We start from the raw sequence: 25304 nt of genomic DNA, 5'->3' as shown, positions 1-25304 counted from the left end.
CCATGAAATAATACTTGGGCGACGAGGTATCTGGTTGTACGCGTGGAAATGTGTTGCCCACAATGAGACGAGTGTACGGTGTGATTTGAGTGAGTGCCCCGTTCTCGTTCATCAGAAAACACTTACATAAGGCAGTTGGGTGGGGAAAAAAGGCTAGGCAATCACATTGAATGCAGGCCCGGACTAATTATACTCCACATCCGCCTTCGTCCACCAATCCCATCCATTCGATCCGGGCGGGGCACACATCGAGTTGCTGGGCCAACATCTCTCCAACATCGAAGCGCCGAATCGGGCTCCGCGACCGAATGCACCCACATTGACGATTGACTACAATCACCGCCAACGAACCACGCGCCAACCACCATCTACCATCCCCCAGCCTCATTCAACCCACCCGGATGCCGATGCCAATCGACTGCTTGGCATCACCTCCCGCCGTTCGCACCCGATCACCGTGGATTCGCCGCCGTTCCTCGATGCTCCCCGTTAGCCTAGACGGAGCTGCTTGCTATCAGCCCTCCCGCTTTATCGAGGAATGGATTGAGCACCTCGAAAACTCCAACTGCGATCTATACTTCGACTCATATCTCGAACAGGCGGCCCCGGCGATTTCCATATCCATCATGTCGCGCACGCCGAGCCCGCAGAAGCGCAAAGCGACTCACCCGGACCCCGATGCAACACCGACCGGACCTGCATTCACCAAGTCCACCATCGATACGGCGAGTGAGTCGTCCGATGTCGTGTCTTTCTCTAGTAGCCGCTCCGGCGCCTCGAGCCCGAAGAAGCGCGAAGCCGAGCTGCGCGCCGATCTCCGATATCCCCTCCACAGACAACACATCTCCAGCCTCCAACAGCCCACCGCCTTGATGACCGACTTGATGGATCTAGAGGATGGCCCGGTCATCCCCAGCAGTGTGCGCGTTCGTACCCCTCTCTTCCTGCGCCTCTTTTTTCCTTTGCGCGGGTTAATAACACTGCCTTGTCGACCAGGAACTGATGACTCGAGATTCCACCTGGTCCAATCGACCCAAGGCGGCATGGTTTCACAGCCAGGTTGCGCCACCGCGCGCCGATGCGCAGAGCCCCAGCCATGCGTCCCTTGACGGCGACACCTATACCTACATGAGGCTCGCGGAGATTCGTGAGAACACCATCCTCTGCAAGACTAGAATGGAACACGAGGCCGGTTGGAATGGCGCCGTGCACGCCCCTCTGTTGCAAGTCGCTCTGCGAAGCGAGCCGGAAATCTCCCATCGCAATGTGTAAGCTGCTCCCCCTCGCCTTGCTTCATATCATCCGATCCTTGTCTTGTTTTTCTACATTGTTCGCCCGTCCCTATCTTCAGCCATCTCACGCAGTTCCAGTACAACGTGTCGAATTTTGCCAGCCTTCCGAGAGTCGAATCCCTTCCTCACCGACGTCAAGATCGACTACGCTTTCTTCCTCGAGCCCGCCCCGGAGAATCCCCTCGCGGCGGCTCTCCAGGCATACCGCCAGCCCAACCCGCACGCCCGTCATGTCGCTCTCGTTCAGCTGCCCGACAACCCCAACACCCCCGCCGCCATCCCGGTCGAGACTAAGAGTGCGAGCGCCGACGCCGTGCTGGGTCCCGTCCAGCTGGCCACCTGGGCCCGCGCCCACTTCCGCCACCTTGAGAGCCTCCCCTCCGCCGCCGACCTGCCGCTCCTGCCCGTCATCTTCGTCCACGGCGCCACCTGGCGCGTCGACTTTGCGCAGCGCACGCACGACAAGCTGGTACGTGAAATTCTGGTCCTCGCCTTTACGTCGTTGTCTTGCCGCTGCGGGATTGCTGACCGGTGCTGCTCGGTAGATCATGTGGGAAGGGTTCCTGATGGGGTCCTCGGACGAGATGTACGGCTGCTACAAGATTGTGGCGCACCTCCGGCGGCTGGCCAGATGGTCGCGGGAGGAGTATGGTGCCTGGCTGCTTGGCGCGCTTCAGCCCGACCTGGAGGGGAGCGACACTTTGACTGCATGAGGAAACCGAGCCTCCGAACAAGAGTGTTGAGAGTTTTGGTGCGGCTGAAATGGCTGGGTAGCAGACATTATATGTTCAAGTCAGCCAAACCGACTTTTGTGACCCGTCCCCGCACGTCCAGGTCTTGGACCCATTGCCAATGGAGACACGAGTGGCTCAAGGAGAGCATCAAGCCATCGCAGTCGAGTATTGGCTGCACGCGAAGTCGCACGTGAAGTCTCGTAGACGGCATGCCGATATCAGAGACGCAGAAAGGAGTGAAAGGACCGCAATTGGGACAATGACAAGTCTTACCGGGACCATGCGCCAAGTGCTACGGGCCGTGATAACGGGCCAATACAGTCTCTCTCAGCCGCATCAGCAAATGGTCGCAAGACCGAAATCTCGAAAGGGAGAACGCAGAGGCTTGCGTCGTTAACGCTGCTACTAGAACCCTACTTACTCAAGTTTGTGAGAATGCAATATTAAGAGCTAGGGTTAAGAGCCTTGAAGAGGAGAATGGTCTGTCCCGCCGTAACTCAACCCCCCAACTTGCGAGACACCCCCACATCCGAAACACTATCACCACCACCATCACCACCACTATCACCACTTATTTCACCACCATCACCACCCACTCATATGCAACTTCCGGCCTCACTGGGTAATTCGGATGCACTGGATTCATCCGGACTATCCATATTGCCGATATCCGGACTTTGCGCCCGCTGGATATCCCATATAGTGGCAAAGGTGCTGTTAGGCGATAGGGGGACCTTTTTCCTCTTGCGTTGCCGTAGGTCCTCCAACTTGCCCTCTAGCTGGCAGAACTGGTGCTCTAGAAGTACCACTCTAGATGCCTGGTCATCATACCCCTTTTGCACCTTTCTAGATAGGTGACGAATAGTATGGGTATCTAACCCATCCTTGCCTATATGGGTTAACTGGCGTAGTTGATGCCGTAGCTCGGCAGACCGACGAGGTGTTGACCATGGGACGATAGATAGGGCTTCATCCCACTGTTGGCTGCTAGGCTGGTTAGTCTGCTGGCTGGTCTGGATGGTCTGCTGGTCCTTAGTTACCATGGGGTTAGATAGAGGCCGCTGTATGCATATTGGCCATAGTCCAGCTGACCTCCAGCCACTTGTAACGTTCTGGGCTGTTATGGCTGCATCTCTGGCCCTTATATAACAGGCCAGAAATGCCCTCTTCCCAGCAACGGTTGAATCATTAACCCAATCATCTAGATATCCAACCTCCCTACGATAGGCATGCTTCAATGGGCTGAGACCGATATATCTAGTGGCTGAAGGATAGCAGAGGAGTGTGGCGGTAGATATAGTAGATATATCTTGTTCTGGAAGCATTCCCACATGAAGTCTGTAGATATATGGCTGTAATGCCCATCCAGAACCAGCAGTCTGGCTGCCTCTGGTTCACTAGGCATAGTGCCTGGGATGAACACCTTCTTCAACCATTCAAGGGCAGTTTTTTCAGTCGTCCAGCCATTATCCGTATATGTGAAGTGCCATCCTTTATATCCAGATAGGTTGGATGGAAACCATTGGACTTGGACTGATTTACCCTTATATATAACTAGTGGGCATAGGGACCTCCCATCGGCAGCCACACACTCGATAATGGATACCCATGCCCGGGATCCTGGCTGCTTTTTCTGGATATGCCGCGATGCTGCAGAGCCCAGCACTAGCCCATTAGATCCCCTGCCCTCCATAATGCCAGTTTCATCCATATTCCATCGGTTGGATGGATGGATTCCCTGGATGGCAGGGATATTGGTCAGACGATGGAAAAAACCCTGGATAACCTCGGAAGAATGGGCCTTCCATCGCCGGGGATCTACTGCTCTGGATCGCTGGGTCCTAATTGATGGGTTTCGCCGCAGGAATCGGCATACCCATCTCTTGCCCAGAGGTTGATGGGTATCATGGGTATCGCCCAGCATACGCTCTGCCAGGCCCTTTAGTTGTTGATGGGTAGGGCCAGCGCCTAGGGCATCCTGGATTTGAACCCATCCAGCCAGATAATCCTCCTGGGCTTGGGATAATCGCTGCATATGGGTATAGGCAGTAGTTTTGCTTTGCCGCCCATGGAATCGGTGATGAAGTGATGCAACTGGTATACCCCATGCGCGAGCTGTTTCCCGGATACCCTTCCCAGCTGCTACCTCTAGAAGGGCCCGTTGGAGCTCATCTTCGGAGTATTGCTTCATGATGGGTTGAAGAAGGTATTTTGAAAAAACGGCGTTGTTTGGTTATATATGGCAATTGTTATGATAGTTTAAAAAAGGTGGTGATGGTGGTGAAGGAGGAGAAATGGGGTGTTTCGGATGCGGGGGTGTTTCGGATGTGGGGGGGTTGAGTTAAGGCATTTTTAGGTGTTCCAAAAGTGGGTATGTTGACTTACTGTCCGGTACGTACACACGAACCTTGAGAGTTAGCTGAACCTAGCTTGAATCAATTGCTAGAAAGCAATAACTGGATCGGTGTTGATGATGGTCTCCAACCAGACAGGGCCCATCTCGCCATTTGACACGTTTTTTACCATGATTACTGTGTGCCACAGCGACCTGGATCAGTAGTCGAATACCAGGAAATTATTGTAGTTGGAGCTTGTGTGTCGTAGTATGACTTGAAACTACTTAAAGAGATTGACTGTGTCATTTTGCATAAAGAGATCAGGGCGATGCTGGAATGCAATGCCAGTAAGCCTTTGCGGATCTCTCGAATCAAATACAGTAGGAGTCTAAATAGTTAAGAAATCGCTTGGTTATCTTGTATCATTCCTTGAGCCTTTCTCCAAGCTACACGATAGAAATTGACGGTGTTATTTATGGTAGCTATTACAAAGCTAGCACACCCTGAAATGACTTACTTCTCTGAGATTGATTTACAAGCCCTAAGTTACATAGCGATACCTTGGTGGCTAACTACAAAGACTCGATCACCTATAATCGAATTCAATTGCCTAGGCAAAGTCACCAAACTCTACTCTCGATATCAGTGTTGGCCAGAACCAGCCATGAATGAGCCAGTAACTACCCTTAGCTACGGCCCGGTGGGATACGGACTGTTCACTACAGCATGGCCCTCTAGAACAGCGGGAAACCCAAGGGCATATAGACACACTGGGTTATGGCCGATAGCCAGGTCTAAAATGCAGGTTTCATCGTGTCCGTGCAGACAATCGTTCCCCTGAGGAATATTATAGAGTTGGTAGTTTTGTGCCACCCAACTATCTGGTTGAGATAGACGTTTTCCCAAATAGACCATGCTGTTTGATGTAGAAATTGGTAGCTTGCCATGCGAGAGTAGTTGAGCGCACTTCTCCGCTTCCACAAACTCGTAATCCATCTGGACCCTACCCCCAGTAGCCGGTGAACGAGCCATTGCTAGCCAGGAACAGGCGATAACAACCTAGAATGAATAGCCTGGTACTTGCAGTTTCGTAGTCAGCCAGTTTGACCTTGTAGATGGCTGGATAGTACTCAGTACTCTTTACAGTAAGCAGATATATTTTAGGCGAAAAAAGCAGTCTTTCGTCTTCGTAGTATCCATTTGGAACAAAGCACATAAGATGCTGTCGTGGCGGCACTCGATCGTCTCAGAAGTCCCGTCGCCCACCACGTCCAACACTCTTTCCTTTCCAGATCGCAGCTGCGTAGAGAGTGATAGAAGGTAGGTGGTCTTTAGTGGCTGAGGCGCAACCAAAGCGAGTGACGGAGGTATGTTTTCGGATGGTGACACTGGACGGTTGTCGAACTCGAAACCAATTTTCTGTCCGACGTATTCCTCGGCATCCGTAACGGTAGAGGCTGATATCAGGTGGCGTAATATGGGCGCGCGAGTGATTCTGGCAAGCCGACCTGTCTTGCCTGGGACGTTGGAGACTATATCCAAACTAGTTGCTGGGACGGGGACAGCCAAACCTAGCTGTGCCAAACATATAGCGTAGAGCAATTTTGAGGCCTTCATTTCATATGTAATGAGGTATAAATGGGCCTTTGCCGTGTTCGATTTGTCGTGTTTAGAGATTATGCGGTACAGTTAATGCAGATGGCAGGAGTTTGACGGGAGATGGAAGTGATATGTAAGCGTTATGACGTGATGGACTCCACTGATAATCAAAACCTGTTACAGACTAAGACTACCAGCCGTGGCTGTGAGGACTCTGGGAGGTGATGGGATGTTGTTGTATTTGTGACGATGCTTGGTAGGGTGTGAGATGTTTGGAGCAGTTGGCGGCCAGGATGTTAGATAGGCCAAAGAATCCGAGCGCAGAGGGTCGGCAAGGTAATGGTGGACAGGAAACCTCGCAAGTGAGTGAGTCAGAATAAGTAGCGGCTCTAAGAGGGACGCCTTGGACTGAAAACCGGTTGAGTTGAGGGGCTCAGGGCTAGGATAAAAGTATTCGTCGATCGGGAGCAAGTATGATTGCGTATATGAAGAAGAGGAGAGGAATGGGGGGATGGGGGGATAAGTAGAGCGTTATGTATGATCAGAGTCTAGGAGAAGGGAAGGAAGACAAGGCCAGACCTACAACACATGTGGGGATTGGACTACTGCCTGAAGAGGATCAAAGCTACGCTGCCTACAAGCCACATTGTCAACGGAAGTCGTTGCATTTCCAGTCACTTAAGTAGTTTTGACTAGGGTATCGTAACTGTAAGACTCGCCGCATGGGTGACCCTTACAGCATCATCTTCCGGAATATGTAAACATGGCCTAACGGACTCGGGCTTCGCGCTGTTTAATCTCGCTTTATCAACCACGGAAGTCCATCCGTTGCTGTTATGTTTATCATGTCGCTGCAACAGCTGTTATATGACCCATGGCAGCATCGTCGTTATGGCTCTTGATAGGTCACCTGCTCAATCGCGCCCGTTTGCGGTTATGATTGTGCTTGGTCTGCGATAACGCAACTAGCCAGAAGCAGATTAACAAACAAAGAACATAAAACCCATTGTATTTCCATATTATTGCGGACCCACCCTCTTCCTAGTTAATCTTCTTGTTTGGTGCACAACCCCTCGATCATTTGCTAACCAGACTGATTTGAAACCTACGTTCACAATGATCATCCCACTGAGAACCGTCGTTCTTGCTGTGTTGAGCGTAAACTATTGGCCTGGAACTCCGATAAGCTGGCCATTCTGCGAAGGACAAGCAGATCCTGACCACTTTAGAACCTTTGATGTTCAACGGTGGCATTGTGACCCTCACAGCCGACGGTATTGTCATGCTCAGGCAGAAAGGCAAGGTAAAAAGATCGAGCTCGTCGACGCAAAGTCACCAGACGCAACGCAGGCGTACGTCAAGTAGCGAGCTCGAGGAGCGTACATCGCTTCGGTCTGCCAACCCGAGGCGGGTTTTGATCTATCTACCACTGCCCAGCATCAGCAGCAACCAACGGAGGCCGATCTCAAGACACTCAATCGACGGCTGCAATGGCAGATGGAATCGATTGGCCGCGGATTCGACTATGTCGCTCTCGACCTCGCGACGGTGAAGCTGTTCATCTTCGCGGACGGCTCCTTCGCGAACAACGGTGACCTTTCGTCACAACTCGGGTTCATCATCAGCTTGGCCAACGAGAAGGTCAATGACGATGACGGCGTCTTCGACATCAGGGGCAACATCGTTCACTTCAGCTCACCAGAAGCCGTTCCCGATCAGGCTGGATTGTACTAGTTTGAGATTTTATTGTTCCTTGGAATGTATTCCAGCGGTTCTCTCCTAAACCGGGATTTCGTTTTCAAGTCTCTGAGAGCAGCGGATAAGTGTACTTTTCGAGCTATTCAACCGCTCTACGATGAATACTGATGTTCCAAGGAGGGTGTTTTTCTCTAACAAAGTCCCTGACACCATGATCAACCTCTTCATGCATTTCGGTCAGCAATTTGTTTGGATGTGGAATCTCAAATCCCATTCATTATTCACATCATGGGGAGTGATATGGCGTTTGCTTACACTGCCCAAGCAATAAGTCACTGTCCTGATGGGTTGGCCATCTCTTTTCAACGCATGCAAAGTGATGACGCTGTTCGTAATCAGGGTTCAAATCCACGACACTCCACGACACATTCGTGAATATGGCGTGGATATGGATGCTGACTAATAACTTCGATGTGGAATGGGTGGAAATGGATCCATTATGGAAATGGATCCATATTGTGGAATGGGTGGAATGGAAACCTACTTTGTCTAACAATGGTAATTAGTGGGCCGCATCCATGCCTTGGTGACGTCGATGTTATTGTCACTCGTCCATCAGAATCCTATCTAGCGACCCGATCAAACCGGCACGCAACCAACTCCGTAGTGTCTGACAAAGCCCAATTGTGCTGGCATCTAGCCTATTGCGGCTCTTGGTCACCATGCGGCCAGTGGTCGAGAATAACCTCTCGCACTCGGCTGACATTGGTGGCACAGTAAGCAGATCCAAGGCCATCCTAGACAACCGGGGGTATTTAAGCCGCCTCATGTGCCAGTATTCGTAGGGATCTGTGACAGAAGCATCAGCATCCTCGATATCACGCTGCCACTGCCCGTATTCATCAAGATCCAGACCGCCAACTGAGGACCTAGGCGATTGAGCAGGGGATTGAATTGGCGACTCGGTAACAGAAACCCCCCCGGCCGTCAGTCCTCGCTTCTTTGTGCGCCACGCTGTGAACTTGTTTCTTGAGGTCTTCAGCCGCTTATTGGCAGGCAACTCAATCTCTGGGTCATCGACCTCCAGGTCCCTATACTCTCTCTCCCAGAGATCCTGGACCATCTCCTTCGCCTTGGTAATCCATAACTGTCTTTCGTCGTCGTCTCCCCACAAATCGTCAAACAGTGCCCACCGGTAGGCAGGATGAAGAACTGCGGCGCCATAGATCAAGGGGCTATCGTTCAGATGCTCGTAGTATTCGTTCAATTTGAGCCAGCCCAGATTGATGTTGACAGCGAGGTGATGGCCGTCCGGAAAATTGGCGACTGCTCTTTTCGCGGATTCGAGGGTTTCGAGAAGAAATTCATACGCGTGAATAAGATCCCAGCTTGTTCCTGTACAAATCAGCTGTTAGAATAAGAATCGGGCCGCTTTTGAGAAGTATAATTAAGGCTTACCAGACAGTGGAGGGTCGATCTCGTTTTCCTCGACCTTTCTCCGGTGTTTTCCCTGCCCATCACCCTCAAGGCCTCTCACAACCAGCTGGAAGTCAAGCAAAATGTCGTAAAGAGTCCCGAGCACATGCCAATCATCAGGTGTCATGTGATTCTCTTCCTTCAGGAAGAAGGGCAGCTTGGAGCCCTTTTTGATGTGGCCAGCTCTCGTCAAGTTGACCTTCTCCCACTCGTTTGACGCTCTCTGGACAAAAGAATTATAAAATGGCCTTAAGACGAGAGCGCGCTCAATCATCGAGAATTGAGAAAGCCACCGGGTAGCATTGTCGACCACAACTCCAACTGGACGGTGTTTCTTGAGCTGAGCGTCATCAGAGAGTTGGCTCTCGATAGCCTGTACCTTCTTGAGCATATCGGTCCACGTGTCCGATCTGCTCACCTCCTAGGTATTCGTGAGTATAACAAATAAAGCCGGGGATTCAGCCACCTACAACAGCAAAGTTATGCCATTTTCCAACAGAGCCTCGCCTCCTCCAGACTTCATGCTCCTTCGCTGCCGTATGAAGTCCTTCGAAGACCTCTTTCTCGAAAGCATCCGGGTTCTTGCCATACAGCATCTGTTTCACTACTATGTTGACAACGTGACCAACGCAGCGAACCCATCGCTTCTCCCACTCGAAGCCGAATTCTAATCCAAGCTCCCCCATCGAAGTTTTATTGTTACCGGCATTATCCAGTGTGAAATATCCGACTTTATCGCTGATCTCGTACTCTCGAATGATCTCGATGATCTGCCCGGCGATATTCTCGCCTGTGTGCCTCTCTGTAAGCTCAGGCAGTCCGAGGACACACTTCTGTGGCCGATTGTTTGAATCCCGAAAAACACATGTGATGCCGTATAAGGCGTGTCGGTTACCAGACTTCCAGCCATCGTACTGGATATGGATCTGTCCCGGACTCTTTCGCAAAGCGTCCTTCACTCTTTCCATGTTGTTAGTAAATTCTCGCTCTGCGATGGCACGCACGGTCACGTCAGTAATGTTGGCTTTTGTGATCTCCACCGATGGATTGAGGTAGTTGAAGATGTCTCGAAGATCTTGATCGTTAACGATCGAGAAGGATTGGTTAGAATTGACAATCCAGTTGACAAGTTTCTGCTGGAATACAGTTTTGTCAAAACGTTTGATCAAGGTATTGATCAAATCTTGTTCCTTCGGCTCCTTCGGGTTCAACTGTAGAATTGTTGCAATGGACTGATGTGCTTTCTCAGATGCCTTGGCAGGCTTTTGCCTCTTGCCTGTCGGATCCATAATGCCATTGTGGTCCGCGTACAGGTGACCCTCCGCATTCTGCAACCCTTTGATGGCATAACTCTTTGGCCTCGGCCGCTTTTGCTTGATGCAAAGGCAACACACCCATCGGCGTTCCCCTTTCTGGGCATGCTGGATATCGTAGCCGAACTGATATACCCATTGACGCACTTGGCCGTCTCTCTCCGTCAAGGTCCAGCCTTTGTAGAGCTGAAAGAGTCGTTGATTGTCTTCTTCTGTACGTTCTGGAACGGGTGTGGTTGACTTGGTAGGATGGAGGGCGGCCATTTCGATTTGGGGAAATAAGGGCGTGAGTAGTAGTAACCCCCCTAGAATAGACTTGTTTGAACTTCGTGTACGGGTAAAACGGGGTGGAAAATTGTTGCTATTGCGTTGTCGTTGGCGATAGAAAGTACTTGGGGTATGCGCTATTTCACAAGGAAATCCAGGTTTTTTCAGCCCCCACCTAAATCTTCAATCCTTTCCACAATTTCCACATATGGAACATATGGAAGGGGTTCTGTGGCGTGAATATGGAAAGGCTGAAGCCTACGTGGAATGGAATGGAATGGACATGGATCCATATTGTGGATCCATATGTGGATTTCGTGGTATGGATTTGAACCCTGTTCGTAATCAGGTAAGTAATGTACTTTATTGTAACCTCTGTGTGTCTGGTGTTTCTACTGTTAGCCGAAATCTCAATTCTTGGGTGGTAATGTGTTTTCCCTTATGTTCCCTGTTCGATATCGGTCAAACTGCTTGCCACCCTCGGGTTTCCTCAGCCTATGAGGTTTGTGATCCGTAATCATGCCAAGAACCATCAGGACATACGTAAACGGACAATAGTCCTTGCTTACGAAGTCAATATGTAACCAATCCTAAACACAAAAGCATTTAGCTTGAATACTGCAAAGTCTGGCGCGTCAAAAGGATTCTTGACAAATGACTAGATCTTAAGATACTTCATAAAGATGCAATAGCCACCTAGTGCTGAGCCATTCAATGATATATAGCTATAAATCATCATTGAGACTTTTTCGCCGTCATGCCTAAAGGTGTAAAGATGCAGACTGAATACGTCTCTACACATCATGACACCGGCAATGAAGTGCGACATAGTGGTGCTAAAGGTGATAAGAAGACTTCCAAAGACTGCTTTACGATTATCGCAGAATCAGACATGGTCCGCTTGGCTCGTCGGAGTGGCATCAAGCGCATTGACGCTGGTACGTACGAACGAATATTATCTGAACCATACAGTGTCTAACTTAGATCGGAGGGGCCTCCTATCATGCTCGTATTGCGATGGTTTCTTTTTTGCAGACTGTGATTTCCCATTCGGTACAGTATTGCGAGCATGCGAAACGTGACACAGTCACACCCTTAGACGTGAAGCACGCTTTGAAGCATCGTGGTCGGATGCTACAAGAGAACACTATGGCTGCTCAATACCAGGCGACTCTCGCTGAGGGTGCATCTACGTGTAACGAAAAACACTCGGTCAATCATTTTAAGCTTAAAATTGAAAATCCAGTTCGTGCCGTCTCTGATTCCATAGTGTTCGTTGTCCGCTACTTCCAAAGGATTTCAGTAACAAAACCACAATAGATAAATAAGATGACCCACGGATCAAGAGGGCTAAACGTCATCAAAAACACCCTCGGGATCCAGAGTGGCAATTCCATCGCTTCGACAAATTCGATCTCGCAAACCACTAAACGCGAGACTAAGTCACCAAAAGCCGAGAGTAAGCAGCTTCTCAGCGACTGTTTAGAGATGTCCAAGAGTATCGCCAACCGTTGTCGCAACTCCATGTCTCTTGTCGTCGAACTCGCGGATCCGAAGGGATTGCACTTGGGCATGTTCGACATCGGCCGCTCGCTTGGGAAGGGCGCGTTTGGACATGTGTATCTTGCTCGAGAACGCACGAACGGCTTTATCTGTGCTCTCAAGATCTTAAATAAGAAATATTTGCAAGAGAGCCGCATGCAAAAGCAGGTTCGCCGCGAGATTGATATTCAGATCCGTCTCCGCCATCCCAATATCTTACGCCTCTATGGCCACTTTCACGACTCCCAACATGTTGTTTTGATTCTCGAGTTCGCCGGCAAGGGAGAGTTATACAAGCAGCTGCGGAAGGAAACACGGTTTTCTGAGCGCCAAACGGCGCGTTATATCGCGCAGGTGGCATTCGCGCTTGGATATCTCCATCAAAAGCATATCATCCACAGGGACATCAAACCCGAAAACATTCTCATCGGTATCCATGGCGAGATCAAAATCTCTGATTTTGGTTGGAGTGTGCATGCCTCTACTAACCGCCGCAGGACGTTGTGTGGCACTTTAGACTATCTGCCCCCTGAAATGATGAAGCCCGTTAGTTTAGTAGAATACGACGAGAAAGTTGATCTTTGGAGTTTGGGTGTCTTAACGTACGAGCTCCTTGTCGGCAAGCCGCCGTTCGCAGTCACGCTTCAGGAGCCCCGAACGAGAATTGCCGAGGCACACATGAAAGTGCCATCACATGTCAGTCCCGAGGCCAAGGACTTTATTCAAAAGGTAAGCGAGAGATTAATCAATTGTCCTAGCATCATCACTTACGTCAAGCCAGTTGCTCGTCCTTATACCCGAAAATAGAGCATCTTTGAACCAGGTTCAAACACACCCATGGATTATTAAGCATTGTCTGGAGAGTGATGCCTCTGATGGGTGAACATTAGAACAAGAGAGGATGTCAAATACAGTTTAACAAGAGAGTATTGCTGCTTGAAATTACATCAGTACCGATGGAGGGAAATTTGGGAGTTGGTAAAATGGAACAGAGCTGGCAAAAGTTGGCCTTGTGACTATTGAAAGAGTAATTGTCCTGTTTTTTCGTGGTATTTTGTGGACTTCCATCAGATACAAGCACTTGTATGGAGTAAATGAAAGCCTACAGCTTAGTCAATCGACTAAGACGGACGTAAGCACCAAGGTGCAAATATAAAGGAGCACCCTCTCAGTGCATATGCTACTGTTCTCTGTGTCCCAATCAATAATGACAAGGGTTGACGAAGAAGAAAAACATTATACTGCCATCGGCACTTCTGCAATACAATCCTCTCGAGGCCGCTTCTCTTTCCATGACCCTTACAGAACGCCTGTGTGGGTGGTAGGCGACTCCAACACCGTCGATGAAGCGGATAGTGATGTGTCGTCTTTGTCACTAGAAGTTGACAGCCCGACGGTGGAAGCAATCGTAACTGCCTGTCCACGTCTTTGTAAGCGATCAAGAGAGCACGGGGTAAAGGGAATGTGGTATCGTTTGCCGTCACGTGTTGTAAAGTTCTTGGAGGGTATTTTCTGTTGACGGCATTTGTTTCCTCTCTATTATGCACCAAGTAGTTACTCTATGTTGCAAATCGATTGCTATTGAATTCTCTTCACCCGGCGTTGCTCCACTCTTGATTAACAATCCGTCTACCAAGACGCAATCGACTACACTAGCGATAGTTTACCTACGATTCGAGACCTCTAAAAGCACTTGCACAGTGTAGGTAGCTATATTATATATACTAATTGTTGGACGAGCTCCGTCCATGTACGCAGTGCAAAGCGCAAAGGTGATCACAGATGTTCTATTCCGTGATGCCTCTATCAGGTTCTAACTTAGAGGCAGGGGATTCTGGACACGTACGAATATGTGTCCTGACGGTTAGTCAGGGTGGCCAGCGGAATATGCATATATGAGTGAGCAGAAAAGAGTGTCTTATTCGTACTAAAGAGTGGATGGTATCACCACGGGCTTGTGGGCCTAATGCTATCCTAATAACTGTTCCAGAGCTAGGGCCAGGTGGAAATGACAGGCTGGCCTGTTTAAGTACAGTCAGACCATCCTGGATGGGTTATGTCCATGACTCGCATAGAAGCATGCATGGATTCTGTCACCAGACACCGAACGATCGCTTGCACCGCTGGCTAACTCACCATGTCAGTCAACTGAGAAACTCACACTGGAAATGAAACGAACTGGATCTGCTGCAGTTTTGCTGCTTTGGAGGCCTGGAAATGTTGTTGTTGTTGTTGTTGTTGTTGTATTTAACGCCATGGCGGCAAGGGTGGAACCCTTGTCGCAGACCTCCCGAAGGGTATGTGGCGTGGAGAGCCGTGGGCTAGGACTATGTACTTCATACATCGCCCTTCCTTTCGTCCTCCAAATCCTGCCTGATGGCTACTATGCCTTCTATCTGTCCCTGGTTCCCGCTGGTTCCCCAGATTCATTGCTTCCCGTCTATTCCCTATGAGGGTTCAGTAGGCTGTCTAGATCCCGTGCCGAAGCCCGTTCCCTAGTAGCGTGGGCAGATCTTCCGGAAGAAGTGTGTCACGCGGAGGAAGGCCTCAAAGCCTTTTGGGTCAGTCATTAGTCCCTTGAAGTATCGTTCAAGGGATCCCATAGGTCCTATGGGGTCGAGCGGACCAGTTGGGTAGAGGGTGGGCCACTGCTGCCTCCTCGCCAGGGTCGCTGGGCAGTAGACCAGGTGATCTACGTCTTTTGCCTCCCCGCAGGAGCAGTTTAGCAAGGCTTCTGAAAGACACAAGTACATGTCAATATCACAAAGAGATCTCCATTGCCAAGAGACGAGAGGGGAAGATTGAGTGATGTTATCAGTTCAAACTCCGCTAGCCTGCGCCCTTAAGCTTTCACCAATCCGCATCGCAGGAAGAAATTAACACGCGTTAGCGCTGAGTTCTGTTACTTTTTACTTGTTTTCATCGCGATAGGAAGTTCGCACACGTTCATTCTCAAATCTGTGTGTTTTTACTTATTGGTTTTGCAAAAGGAAATTCCCGCCGGCTTTCTCTACAATCTACTCGTTTGCGTCCGGCAAGAAAATTGACGCGCGTTCTCTTCGCAAATTTAATGCCGCATGTGCACCTGGAATCTGTAGGGTGGTCAATATGGCCTAACTTTCATGTGTTTGTGTGTGATAATTAAGCCGAAGCAGCGGCAAGGTTTGAATTGCCGCGGACCAAAACGCAATCCACCATTTGTCAGACCTTTAGTACTCATGCAATTGCATTGCCGTGGAACATACTCGAGAAACATCGCTTTGCGTATCTTCTCCTGTCCAATGGGGTTGTATGGGCGCTGTTAACCCTGTTGTCGTGATTCAGTTGTGCATAGGAGAATTTTTGTGTTTACGCGGTTGATGACCCCGGTCATATCCTTCACCTGTCAGACTGGGCCAAGTCTTGTGCAGCCACACATGCGGCTTGATGGGTGCCATTATCCACCCATATGTGCTCTTTCGCATATGCCATCTACATGGCCCTATCATCTGACGTATAGGGTTGCGCGGAAAGCAACGCGATCGAGTCATCTCAAAACCCCATATCTGGTGCCCGTCTCTCCAGAAAGGTGTTTCGAACTCACCGGCTGTCGATGTGACGGACTTGAGTTCAGTCTCAATTCAACCAGAACCGTGAGGGACAGACGCGCAACTTGACTCGTCGTTGACGCATAAGGACTGGTCGCGCGTGATAGGTATAATTTCTGACCTCTTGAAGAGAAAGTATGCCTTGCTAAGTAGTGTTTGGCGAAATTTGTTGTGAAGGAACTCTGGCTGGGAACAACTGCTTGAAGTCGGACTAGTTGCCCGATTCGTCCTAAAGAGGAAACTGCCTCGCCACGACCTGTACTAGCTTTGTGAGACAACCGATGTCAATTCGATGCAATACGATTGGGGTTCTGTCAGAACGAAGGGGCACGGATACGAGGATATGCGTGCTCAGTAATTGAGTTTCTGTTACCACGTACCTACAGTGCGGTGTCATAAGTCTGAATCCAGGAGCCATTTTACACTAAAATCCTGTTACTTTAGCTAACTATAATCCTTAAGCCTAGGTATTAAAGTATAGTAAAAATCTAACAGTTAGGCCCTATTTAGCATAGTTAAATGATTTATCTAGTTAAACTATATTTAAATCTCTACTTATATGCAGTTTTCTTTTTATTATAGCCCTTTTAGGTAATTAAATAAGAGTATAGTGAAAAGTAGCACCTTTTGGTGTAGCTTGGTGGGGCAAGGGGTGCCAGGAAGGGGGAGGGGGCCAGGAAGTGGGTATGTTGACTTGTGGATCTGTCTCGGACTCTTTCGCAAAGCGCCCTTCACTCTTTCCATGTTGTTAGTAAATTCTCGCTCTGCGATGGCACGCACGGTCACGTCAGTAATGTTGGCTTTTGTGATCTCCACCGATGGATTGAGGTAGTTGAAAATGTCTCGAAGATGTTGATCGTTAACGATCGAGAAGGATTGGTTAGAATTGACAATCCAGTTGACAGGTTTCTGCTGGAATACAGTTTTGTCAAAACGTTTGATCAAGGTATTGATCAAATCATGTTCCTTCGGCTCCTTCGGGTTCAACTGTAGGATTGTTGCAATGGACTGATGTGCTTTCTCAGATGCCTTGGCAGGCTTTTGCCTCTTGCCTGTTGGATCCATAATGCCATTGTGGTCCACGTACAGGTGACCCTCAGCATTCTGCAACCCTTTGATGGCATAACTCTTTGGCCTCGGCCGCTTTTGCTTGATGCAAAGGCAACACACCCATCGGCGTACCCCTTTCTGGGCATGCTGGATATCGTAGCCGAACTGATATACCCATTGACGCACTTGGCCGTCTCTCTCCGTCAAGGTCCAGCCTTTGTAGAGCTGAAAGAGTCGTTGATTGTCTTCTTCTGTACGTTCTGGAATGGGTGTGGTTGACTTAGTAGGATGGAGGGTAGCCAATTTGATTTGGGGAAATAAGGGCGTGAGTAGTAGTAACCCCCCTAGAATAGACTTGTTTGAACTTTGTGTGCGGGTAAAACGGGGTGGAAAATTGTTGCTATTGCGTTGTCGTTGGCGATAGAAGTACTTGGGGTATGCGCTATTTCACAAGGAAATCCAGGTTTTTTCAAACCCCACCTAAATCTTCAATTCTTTCCACAATTTCCACATATGGAACATATGGAAGGGGTTCTGTGGCGTGAATATGGAAAGGCTGAAACCTACGTGGAATGGAATGGAATGGACATGGATCCATATTGTGGATCCATATGTGGATTTCGTGGTATGGATTTGAACCCTGCTTCCTACCGTTATTATAAGTCAATTAAGCAGCATTGTACGATATCAATCAAAACTACTCATCATCCTCTTCTTCAGAGGTCTCCCAAACTACCCGACATGTTCGTACGTTATGTCCAGTCTTTCCGCAATTGCCACATTGTCGCGCGCGTGGTTCAGCAACCTCCGTACGACCCCCCTTCTGAGGGTTATTGTCTCCTCCAGCATTAACACCACCCTTTTCCACCTGTAGTGCCTCTGCTTCAGCAGCGTCAAGTGACCCTCCAAGACGTGGTTGGGTCTTTTTAGCCCGCCGGCGCTTACTTAATACCTCTATGCCCGCACGAAGTCCACGGTTCTCAGCCTCAACAATAGCAAGCCTATGTGCTAAGTTAGTAATACCTTTGGCTTGGAAGACAATTGCTTCGTATATTGCTGTTGGTGAGCTACCTTGATGCTGCTGGATGCTCTTTTTAAGAGAATTAGCACTTCGTACGCCCTCCAGTGCTGTAGTTGGTCTCTTTGGGTCCCAGGAGCCTCGCTGCTTGGCCGTGAGTTTGAGGGTGATAGCCTCCTGTTGGCCAGCAGCACAGTAAAGGGAGGAATAAACTCAGTCACCAGTTAGAATTCTTCTAGTCGATCCACATGGTGGCAGAAATAGCCTGGATTTGTTGTGGATCAACGTTTCAATTCGGCCTTGTTTGCCTTTCCTCAAGATGCCTGCTGGATGGCAGCGTTGCTGTTAAAGCAATCAATCAAGTTCGGCCTAAGTTTTGATTGGCTAGTGGAAGGGTAGACTAAAGTCTGATTGGTCAATTTGGTTAAATTGATTGATTGATTTGCTTTAACAGCAACGCTGCTGGATGGGCGTATTCTCGCATAGAGTACGACAATACGCCGCTCACGTACATCTCCCTCGCCTTAAGGGACCACCCACCGTCAGATATTTGTCTGTCACATGCATACTAGTGTCATAACACATATATCTCTCTTTCAGTTTCTAGCAGGGCAACAGTGATATTGCTTCTGCATTACATCTTAGTCGGCCCTTAAAATCGAAACCGCCCACTGCTTTCGTTGCAAGTTGCAAACGCACAAAACGGCAACATTAGAACGCTCAAGTGCAGATAGACATTGTCGCCATGGAGATCACAGGGTAACCGCGGAAGATGGTTTGCACAGTTGTCATGATATTTCGTACATTTCCTACGTGTGTATGGACAAAGGGGTCGAAGCCAGAGCTGCGCGCAGTAGAACATCCTCCTCACCCGGCTCCCAGCCCAACCTCTGCATCGGCCACCGCACCATGTCTCTATACTCTGGGGCGAGGTAAATCCAGATGCCAGACATGATATGACTCGCCCACCCGTCCGCCGCCCAGCCGCTCTCCAGCCCCTTGAGCACGATGGTGAAACAACTCAGCATGGCGAGCGCGAGGGGCTCCTTGTCCTGTATCCTGCCGAGAAACCTGTCCGAGATGCGGTACAGCCACCCGAACGGGCTCATGTAGTAAGTGGCCACGTCGGGCTCGTCCATCCGGACGAAGAGCTGCTCGAGGTCGTCCATGGCAGCGACGTACGAACCCCTCAGCCCGGCGTCGGTGATTTCATCAACGAGGTGGCGCAGGCGCCGCAGGTGTTCTCCGTAATGGCCGCCGGCCTGGAAACCCAGCTCCGCCACCCTGATCCTGTCCACGGCCCACATATACGGCGACGGAATCTCCGGCGGCGGAGCGCGTTGATGGTAGTGGAATTTGATGGACCGGACCCCTCGCAGCAGGCCCAGAAAATTGGCCGCGCCCTGATCGCTGAAGGCGACGTACTCCCCCAGGCGGGGGCCCATCGCCAGGTTGACGAGCCCGATGAGGACGGCCGACGTGTACGCCACCTCGTAGTTGTCGTTGATGTTCCCCAGGAGGGGCGTGGTGCCCTGGATGCCGAGGAGCTGGTGCCGCTCGGCCTGCTCCAGGAGGTGAGTGGACTGATGCTGCGGGCACGACCGGCTCTTGTGTAGGGCAGCGAGCGCCAGCAGAAGATGGAGGACGTGGGGGTGTCGAGAGCTGAGATCTGGCAACCGCACATGCCAGAAGTCTCTTCCTCCTTCTCCTACGTCATCCACGACCATGGTAGGGACTGTGTTGGCGAAGAAGTGACTGAGCAAAGCTGCGTCGGAATAGCTCAGTGCCGGCTGGTAGAGTCCCGGTTTAGCAAGCTGCGCCATCGCGCCCTCCATGACACTAAGCCGCTGTGACATGATATCTATCTTCGTGGACTGCTCTTTCAGGAGGCTCCGTAGATCGCCTGGCACACGATCTGGTACGAACTGGGCTCGCGCCAGGGGTTCGGCGGAGTTTCTGGCGGAGCTGTGTTGGCTGGTCCCGGGCCGACATCCTGAGTACCGGTAGCCGCAGACCCCGGTGGCCGGGTCCTGGTGGACGACAGACTCGAGGGGAAAGCTGCAGTCGACCTTCCTGCGGACGCAGTTGAGACAGGAGGGTCGGGCCTCGTCGCACTTAATCTTCCTCTTCTTGCACGGCTGGCAGCCGGTCCGAGATTTGCGGTGAGGTCGCCGATGTTTGATACCGCTATCCGGAGTCTCCGAAGAACTCATGCCCGGCACGGCCTCGTGTCGGTCAGAGTTCGAGTCCCTGGCCGGGGAAACGTCATCGCTCGACACCATGAGCGAACGGTCAGATGTGCGTGTCGTCTGGGACCAGGGGTAGGGGGACAGGACAGGACGGGGAACGGCGCCGAAGAATGCCAACGCAAGCGGTTAGCAGGGTATAAACGAGGGATCCGCGGATTGAATCCGAGACACTGGGCGATATTTGTTGGTTAAATATGTACGCCCGGTGAAAACTCAGCTTTGACCAATATCAGGGTCAGGGGTTCAAGGAAACCCCCCCTCCCGTGGCCATTTGTCTATTATACTACAGTCACCTCCGCCGACGACTCAAACTCCGGTACTAGGGCCGATAATCTTGCCTGTTCTTCTCCGGTCCAGTAACCCTTCTCCCTCGAAATGACTACATAGTCTATGGTCAAGCCCGAACCTAGTCGAAGGTGGATAGCGCGCGCCTTACTCGACGTCTGGATTATCTGCATTGCTCGTAATCGTTACAGCCGCGAAAATTAATTCCTCCGCTCTGCTGGACCAAACTGGGAGACAAACCTGTCTGTACAGGAATTGGTCCAACCTAGTATCCATGGGTAGGCTTTTGTTGACTATTGCGGAGTCATCGGCTACACAAGGGCTATGTTGGGCCTCCGCACAGCAAGTCATGTTGCTTTGAGGCTACTATGACCCAGAGAGTACACGGAACAGAGCGGCCCTAGTTGTTAGCTGCCGGTATGGGACCTCTTTATTACCTGGTCTGGCGATCCCGAAGAAACCAATCTTACCCATTGAAAAAAAAAAACAACCGGATACGATGACGACGCCTTTTGGGACGCGGTCTTATACAAGGTCCAGAAACATAGGAGGGACACGCATGACGTGTGTACTCCAGTTTTGACCACCTGGGTTGGATATAAAACACCAAAGGCCGCTCTGTCCTCGTATGTCCCCTCGAATCATAAATCTGTACACCTTCCCCTGTGTTATTCATTCTCTCCCATTGCTTATCGTGTCCCAGTCGTTACCGATATACTATACCCTTCTCACCCGAAGCATGCAGCTCTTGGCCACATCAGCCATGGTCTTCCTTTCGATGGGCGGCCTGGCAGTCGGGGAACTGTGTAAATGTGTAAGTGCCGTCCTCTGTTCTTCCGCTTCGACCCCCTATCCCACATTGCGAACAAGGAGTCCGGAAACCCTGACCTGGCAAACAGTCTCCTACAGACGCCTGCTGGCCCTCCGCGGCGGAGTGGGCGGCCTTCAACGCTACCATCACTGGTAACCTGATCCGCACCGTCCCGCCGGGCTCCGTCTGCTACCCCGACGAGCCCAACTACGACCCGGAGGCCTGCGACGCCGTCATCTCCGGCTGGTCTTCGTCCATCTTCCACTCCTCTGACCCGGCGAGCGTGTCGACCGCCTGGTCTAACAGCAGCTGCGTCCCCGTCTACCCCAACGGGACCAGTGTCGACGGCGTCCCGGGCGCAGGAGACAGAGGCTGCTCCCTCGGCGCGCTGCCATCCTACGTCGTCAACGCAACGGGGCCCGAAGAGGTCCAGGGCGCGCTCCGGTTCGCCAGGGAGAAGAGCTTACGCGTCGTCATCAAGAACACGGGACACAACGGCTCGGGAAGGTGAGAGAAGACGCTGTTCCTGCCCTCCGGTTCACTGGCGCGTTGCTGACATCAGACCATAGAAACCTAGGATTCGGAAGTCTATCGTGAGTAATCACCATAAGCAGCCCCTGTCGGCTCACCACCCTTAAATGGTTGTCAATTTGCTGACGCGTCTCGGTAGCATCTGGACGCACAACATGAAGCAGACCCAGTTCCACGAGAGATTCCAACCCGTCTCCTGCTCCGCCAACACCACATGGAAGGGCAGCCAGATGGCCATCACTATCGGCGCGGGCATCCAAGACGGCGAGATCTTTGACTTCGCCGAGAAGAACAACGTCGTCGTCGTGGGCGGGACAAACAAGGTACTACTTACCCACCCCCCTCTCTCCTCCAGGAGATAGAGCAAGGATGCCAATGTCAATCCCGGATTGCTGACCGCGCATCCCTCGACAGGACGTTGGCGTCGTCGGGTGGGCCACCGGCGGAGGCCACGGCTTCATGACGGGCGAGTACGGCATGGGCGCAGACAACGTCCTCGAGGCCGCCATCGTCACCCCGTCCGGCAATTTCATCACCGCCAACGCCTGCCAAAACGAGGATATCTTCTGGGCCATCCGCGGCGGCGGCGCCGGCACCTTTGGCGTCATCGTCAACATGACCATGAAGGCGTACCCCGTGCCGAAGATGACGCTGCTGGGCCTCGACGTCGCCGCGAACAACGGCACGTCCTCCAAGGCGTGGTGGCGGTTCGTCGCCCAGCTGCATGGTCTGCTGCCTGCGATCCAGGAGGGAGGTGTCAAGGGCTACTACACCATCAGCGGCCCATCAGCCGGCCAGACCATCACCTTCGGCTCCTCACTGTTCCTGTGGAATGCGGCCAACGGGACGGCCGAGAGGGTGCTTGCCCCCGTCAAGGCGCTCCTCGCGGCGAGCAACGGCACGGTGACCGGTTCCATCCAGACGATCCCCGTCGCATCGTTTCACGACCTCCTCATGATGCTGCCCGTTACCGAAAGCGGCGCGAGAGCGACTACCATCACCGCCGCTCGTCTAATTACCCGCCGAGTCGTCACCGAGCAGCAAGATCTCTTGGCCGAGGTTCTCGAGGAGGTCGGCACGCGGGTCTTTGCCCCGACCGTAAGTGCTCCGAACCCCATCCAGCCGCCTCCCATTCGGCCACCGCTAACACCGTCTCTCCCCTTTCGTTTCCACAGAACGGACTGCCGAACCTTTCCATGAGCGGCACCATGACCATCGGCCACGAGTCCGTCGACAACGCCCTGAACCCCGCCTGGCGCGACTCGGTCGTCCACCTCATCACGCAACAGACCTGGGACGGCTCGCTCCCGGCGGCCGACGTGTCGCGCATCGTGAACGACATGACGTACAACAAGCTCAACGCCCTCCGGAGGTTGGACCCGGGCTCGGGAACGTACTTGAACGAGGTAAGGCTACTCTCACTCTTCCCCATTCCCACCCACCAGCCCCTTTCCTTCACTTTCAGCCACCTCACCGCAAAACGAAGCACACCGTCCGAAAAAGTCCTCACGAGCTAACCGCAGTCTTCCACACAGGCCAACACCTTCGAGCCCGGCTGGCAGTGGTCCTTTTTCGGGCCCAACTACGGCCGTCTCCGCAGCGTCAAGGAAAAGTATGACCCGGAGGCCCTGCTCTGGTGCCCGCAGTGCGTCGGCGGCGAGGACTGGGTCCAGCGCGAGGACGGCCGGCTTTGCGAGGCCTACAAGCCGTTCGGCGCTCGTTGAGCTCATCCTGTTAACTTAGCCCGGTACAAATTAGATGTCACCCACAGTGCTCAAACCACATCTAGCAACGAACAAGGATCAGAACATAGGTCATAAACATATTTACTGGATATGGTGTTATCATAAAGAACAATAAACCCACAGTTGCTTCACGGTCACAATCCTCCCTCCACCTCTTGCTCTGTACAGAGCCCGCCGACGCCAGCTTGTGCTTTGCCTCCGCCCATCCTAGTATCAAAGTATAGCATGCCTGATGTCCGTTACTTCCTTCACGCAGAAGAGAATCCCTTCGAGTGCCAGATGACTCCATTTTTGCCAAGGCCTGGGAAATCCCCTTTAGTACCTAGTTTTACTTCAAAACTATTATTTTCTTGCTTTCAGTTGGATTACCGCTTCTACTTAGTGACTTTGATTGGTTCATACTCTTCCTGACGGTGATCCCATCTATGAGGACGGTCACTAGGCGACGTTGTGATAGGCTGACAGGCCGTAGTCCAGTGTATTTCTAGCCGCTCTTGATAATCTGGATGGCAAGAGTATCCTGCCTTGCCCTTTTCTAGCAGTCCAGGAAGTTCTTTTTGCCAGCAGTAGTTGAGTCATTCCATAGGTTTAGGTGTCCAAGGTAGTTCCGGCAGGGGGCCACCAACCTAGCACAAAAAGACGGTGCCCATCAAGGGCCCGATAGGATGATAAACATCCTCCCGACAAGCGGGAACAAGGTGTTCATTAAGGACCCTCTTACCCCCACAAACAATCAAGGGCTTTGACCGTATCTAAAATTTGACGGACCCGTGACGGACGGGTCCAACAGACAGATTAGCGAGCTCTGCTTGTTGCCATTTCGATTCAGGCTTGAGCCGGGTGACCCAGCGGGGCCTAGCGACATAGTATGACAGTTACGTAGCCATTAAGGCATGACTTGGAGGACGTTAGCATGGGTTCATGTACGGTATAGTATATAGCTTGAGCTACGGCTCTCCACGCCTCATACCCCTCGGGAGGTCGTGGCAGGGGTTCCGTGCCCCTGCCCTCATGGCGTTAAATACAACAACAACAACAACAACAACAACAACAACAACAACAACAACAACAACAACAACAACAACATTCCCTGGATGGCAGGGATATTGGTCAGACGATGGAAAAAACCCTGGATAACCTCGGAAGAATGGGCCTTCCATCGCCGGGCATCTATTGCTCTGGATCACTGGGTCCTAATTGATGGGTTTCGCCGCAGGAATCGGCATACCCATCTCTTGCCCAGAGGTTGATGGGTATCATGGGTATCGCCGAGCATACGCTCTGCCAGGCCCTTTAGTTGTTGATGGGTAGGGCCAGCGCCTAGGGCATCCTGGATTTGAACCCATCCAGCCAGATAATTCTCCTGGGCTTGGGATAATCGCTGCATATGGGTATAGGCAGTATTTTTGCTTTGCCGCCCATGGAATCGGTGATGAAGTGATGCGACTGGTATAAGTCAAAGCACCCACTTCCTGGCCCGCCCCCACTTCCTGGCCACCCACTTAGCACCTATTTACACTAAAAGTGCTACTTTTTACACCACCCTTATGAAATTAATCAAAAGGGTAATAAGAAAAGTAAAAGCAACATTAAGTAACGTAAGTGTCGGGTCAGTCGTGCATGTGGGTCAGTCGTGCACTTTTCAGGACCTTGACATTGAATCAATCAATTACTCACCCACAACGCCTTGAATTTACTTAAACTAACGTCACATACCCACATTTCGGCCACCCAAAAATGCCTCATTTCCCCTCAACACCATGACTACCCT

At 51.3% G+C, this 25304-nt stretch overlaps 6 protein-coding genes across 6 annotated transcripts; 3 read left to right on the top strand and 3 right to left on the bottom strand.

Annotated features, from left to right (window-relative positions):
- Positions 1-401: 401 nt before the first annotated feature.
- CDEST_15577 (Putative PD-(D/E)XK nuclease) lies at positions 402-2005 on the top strand (the record flags this gene model as incomplete). The annotated part of the gene is made up of 4 exons (XM_062931732.1): positions 402-926; positions 997-1268; positions 1365-1761; positions 1838-2005. 4 exons carry the CDS (start codon positions 402-404, stop codon positions 2003-2005), a joined length of 1362 nt encoding a protein of 453 aa, XP_062787783.1.
- Positions 2006-5052: 3047 nt separating this feature from the next.
- Positions 5053-5394, bottom strand: CDEST_15576 (uncharacterized protein; the record flags this gene model as incomplete). Its single annotated transcript, XM_062931731.1, has 1 exon — positions 5053-5394. The coding sequence occupies one exon, from the start codon at positions 5392-5394 to the stop codon at positions 5053-5055; it is 342 nt and encodes a 113-aa protein (XP_062787782.1).
- A 108-nt stretch (positions 5395-5502) lies between these two features.
- Positions 5503-5979, bottom strand: CDEST_15575 (uncharacterized protein; the record flags this gene model as incomplete). The annotated part of the gene is made up of 1 exon (XM_062931730.1): positions 5503-5979. The coding sequence occupies one exon, from the start codon at positions 5977-5979 to the stop codon at positions 5503-5505; it is 477 nt and encodes a 158-aa protein (XP_062787781.1).
- Positions 5980-11472: 5493 nt separating this feature from the next.
- CDEST_15574 (Putative serine/threonine-protein kinase, active) lies at positions 11473-13106 on the top strand (the record flags this gene model as incomplete). Its single annotated transcript, XM_062931729.1, is given in 4 exon segments — positions 11473-11653; positions 11803-12017; positions 12036-12986; positions 13065-13106. The coding sequence occupies 4 exon segments, from the start codon at positions 11473-11475 to the stop codon at positions 13104-13106; spliced, it is 1389 nt and encodes a 462-aa protein (XP_062787780.1).
- Positions 13107-18721: 5615 nt separating this feature from the next.
- Positions 18722-20240, bottom strand: CDEST_15573 (Putative zn(2)Cys(6) fungal-type DNA-binding domain, fungal transcription factor; the record flags this gene model as incomplete). Its single annotated transcript, XM_062931728.1, has 1 exon — positions 18722-20240. The coding sequence occupies exon 1, from the start codon at positions 20192-20194 to the stop codon at positions 18722-18724; it is 1473 nt and encodes a 490-aa protein (XP_062787779.1). The 5' UTR covers positions 20195-20240.
- Positions 20241-20525: 285 nt separating this feature from the next.
- CDEST_15572 (Putative berberine/berberine, FAD-binding domain, PCMH-type, FAD-binding, type PCMH, subdomain 2) lies at positions 20526-23679 on the top strand. Its single transcript, XM_062931727.1, has 7 exons — positions 20526-21260; positions 21346-21764; positions 21827-21850; positions 21928-22111; positions 22203-22886; positions 22964-23194; positions 23324-23679. The coding sequence occupies exons 1-7, from the start codon at positions 21075-21077 to the stop codon at positions 23510-23512; spliced, it is 1917 nt and encodes a 638-aa protein (XP_062787778.1). The 5' UTR covers positions 20526-21074; the 3' UTR covers positions 23513-23679.
- Positions 23680-25304: the final 1625 nt, after the last annotated feature.

Source organism: Colletotrichum destructivum, chromosome 12 (genome assembly GCF_034447905.1).
Source record: "Colletotrichum destructivum chromosome 12, complete sequence".
Taxonomy (NCBI): domain Eukaryota; kingdom Fungi; phylum Ascomycota; class Sordariomycetes; order Glomerellales; family Glomerellaceae; genus Colletotrichum; species Colletotrichum destructivum.
Note: the sequence above shows the minus strand (reverse complement) of the source record. Positions and strands in the feature narration are given on the sequence as shown.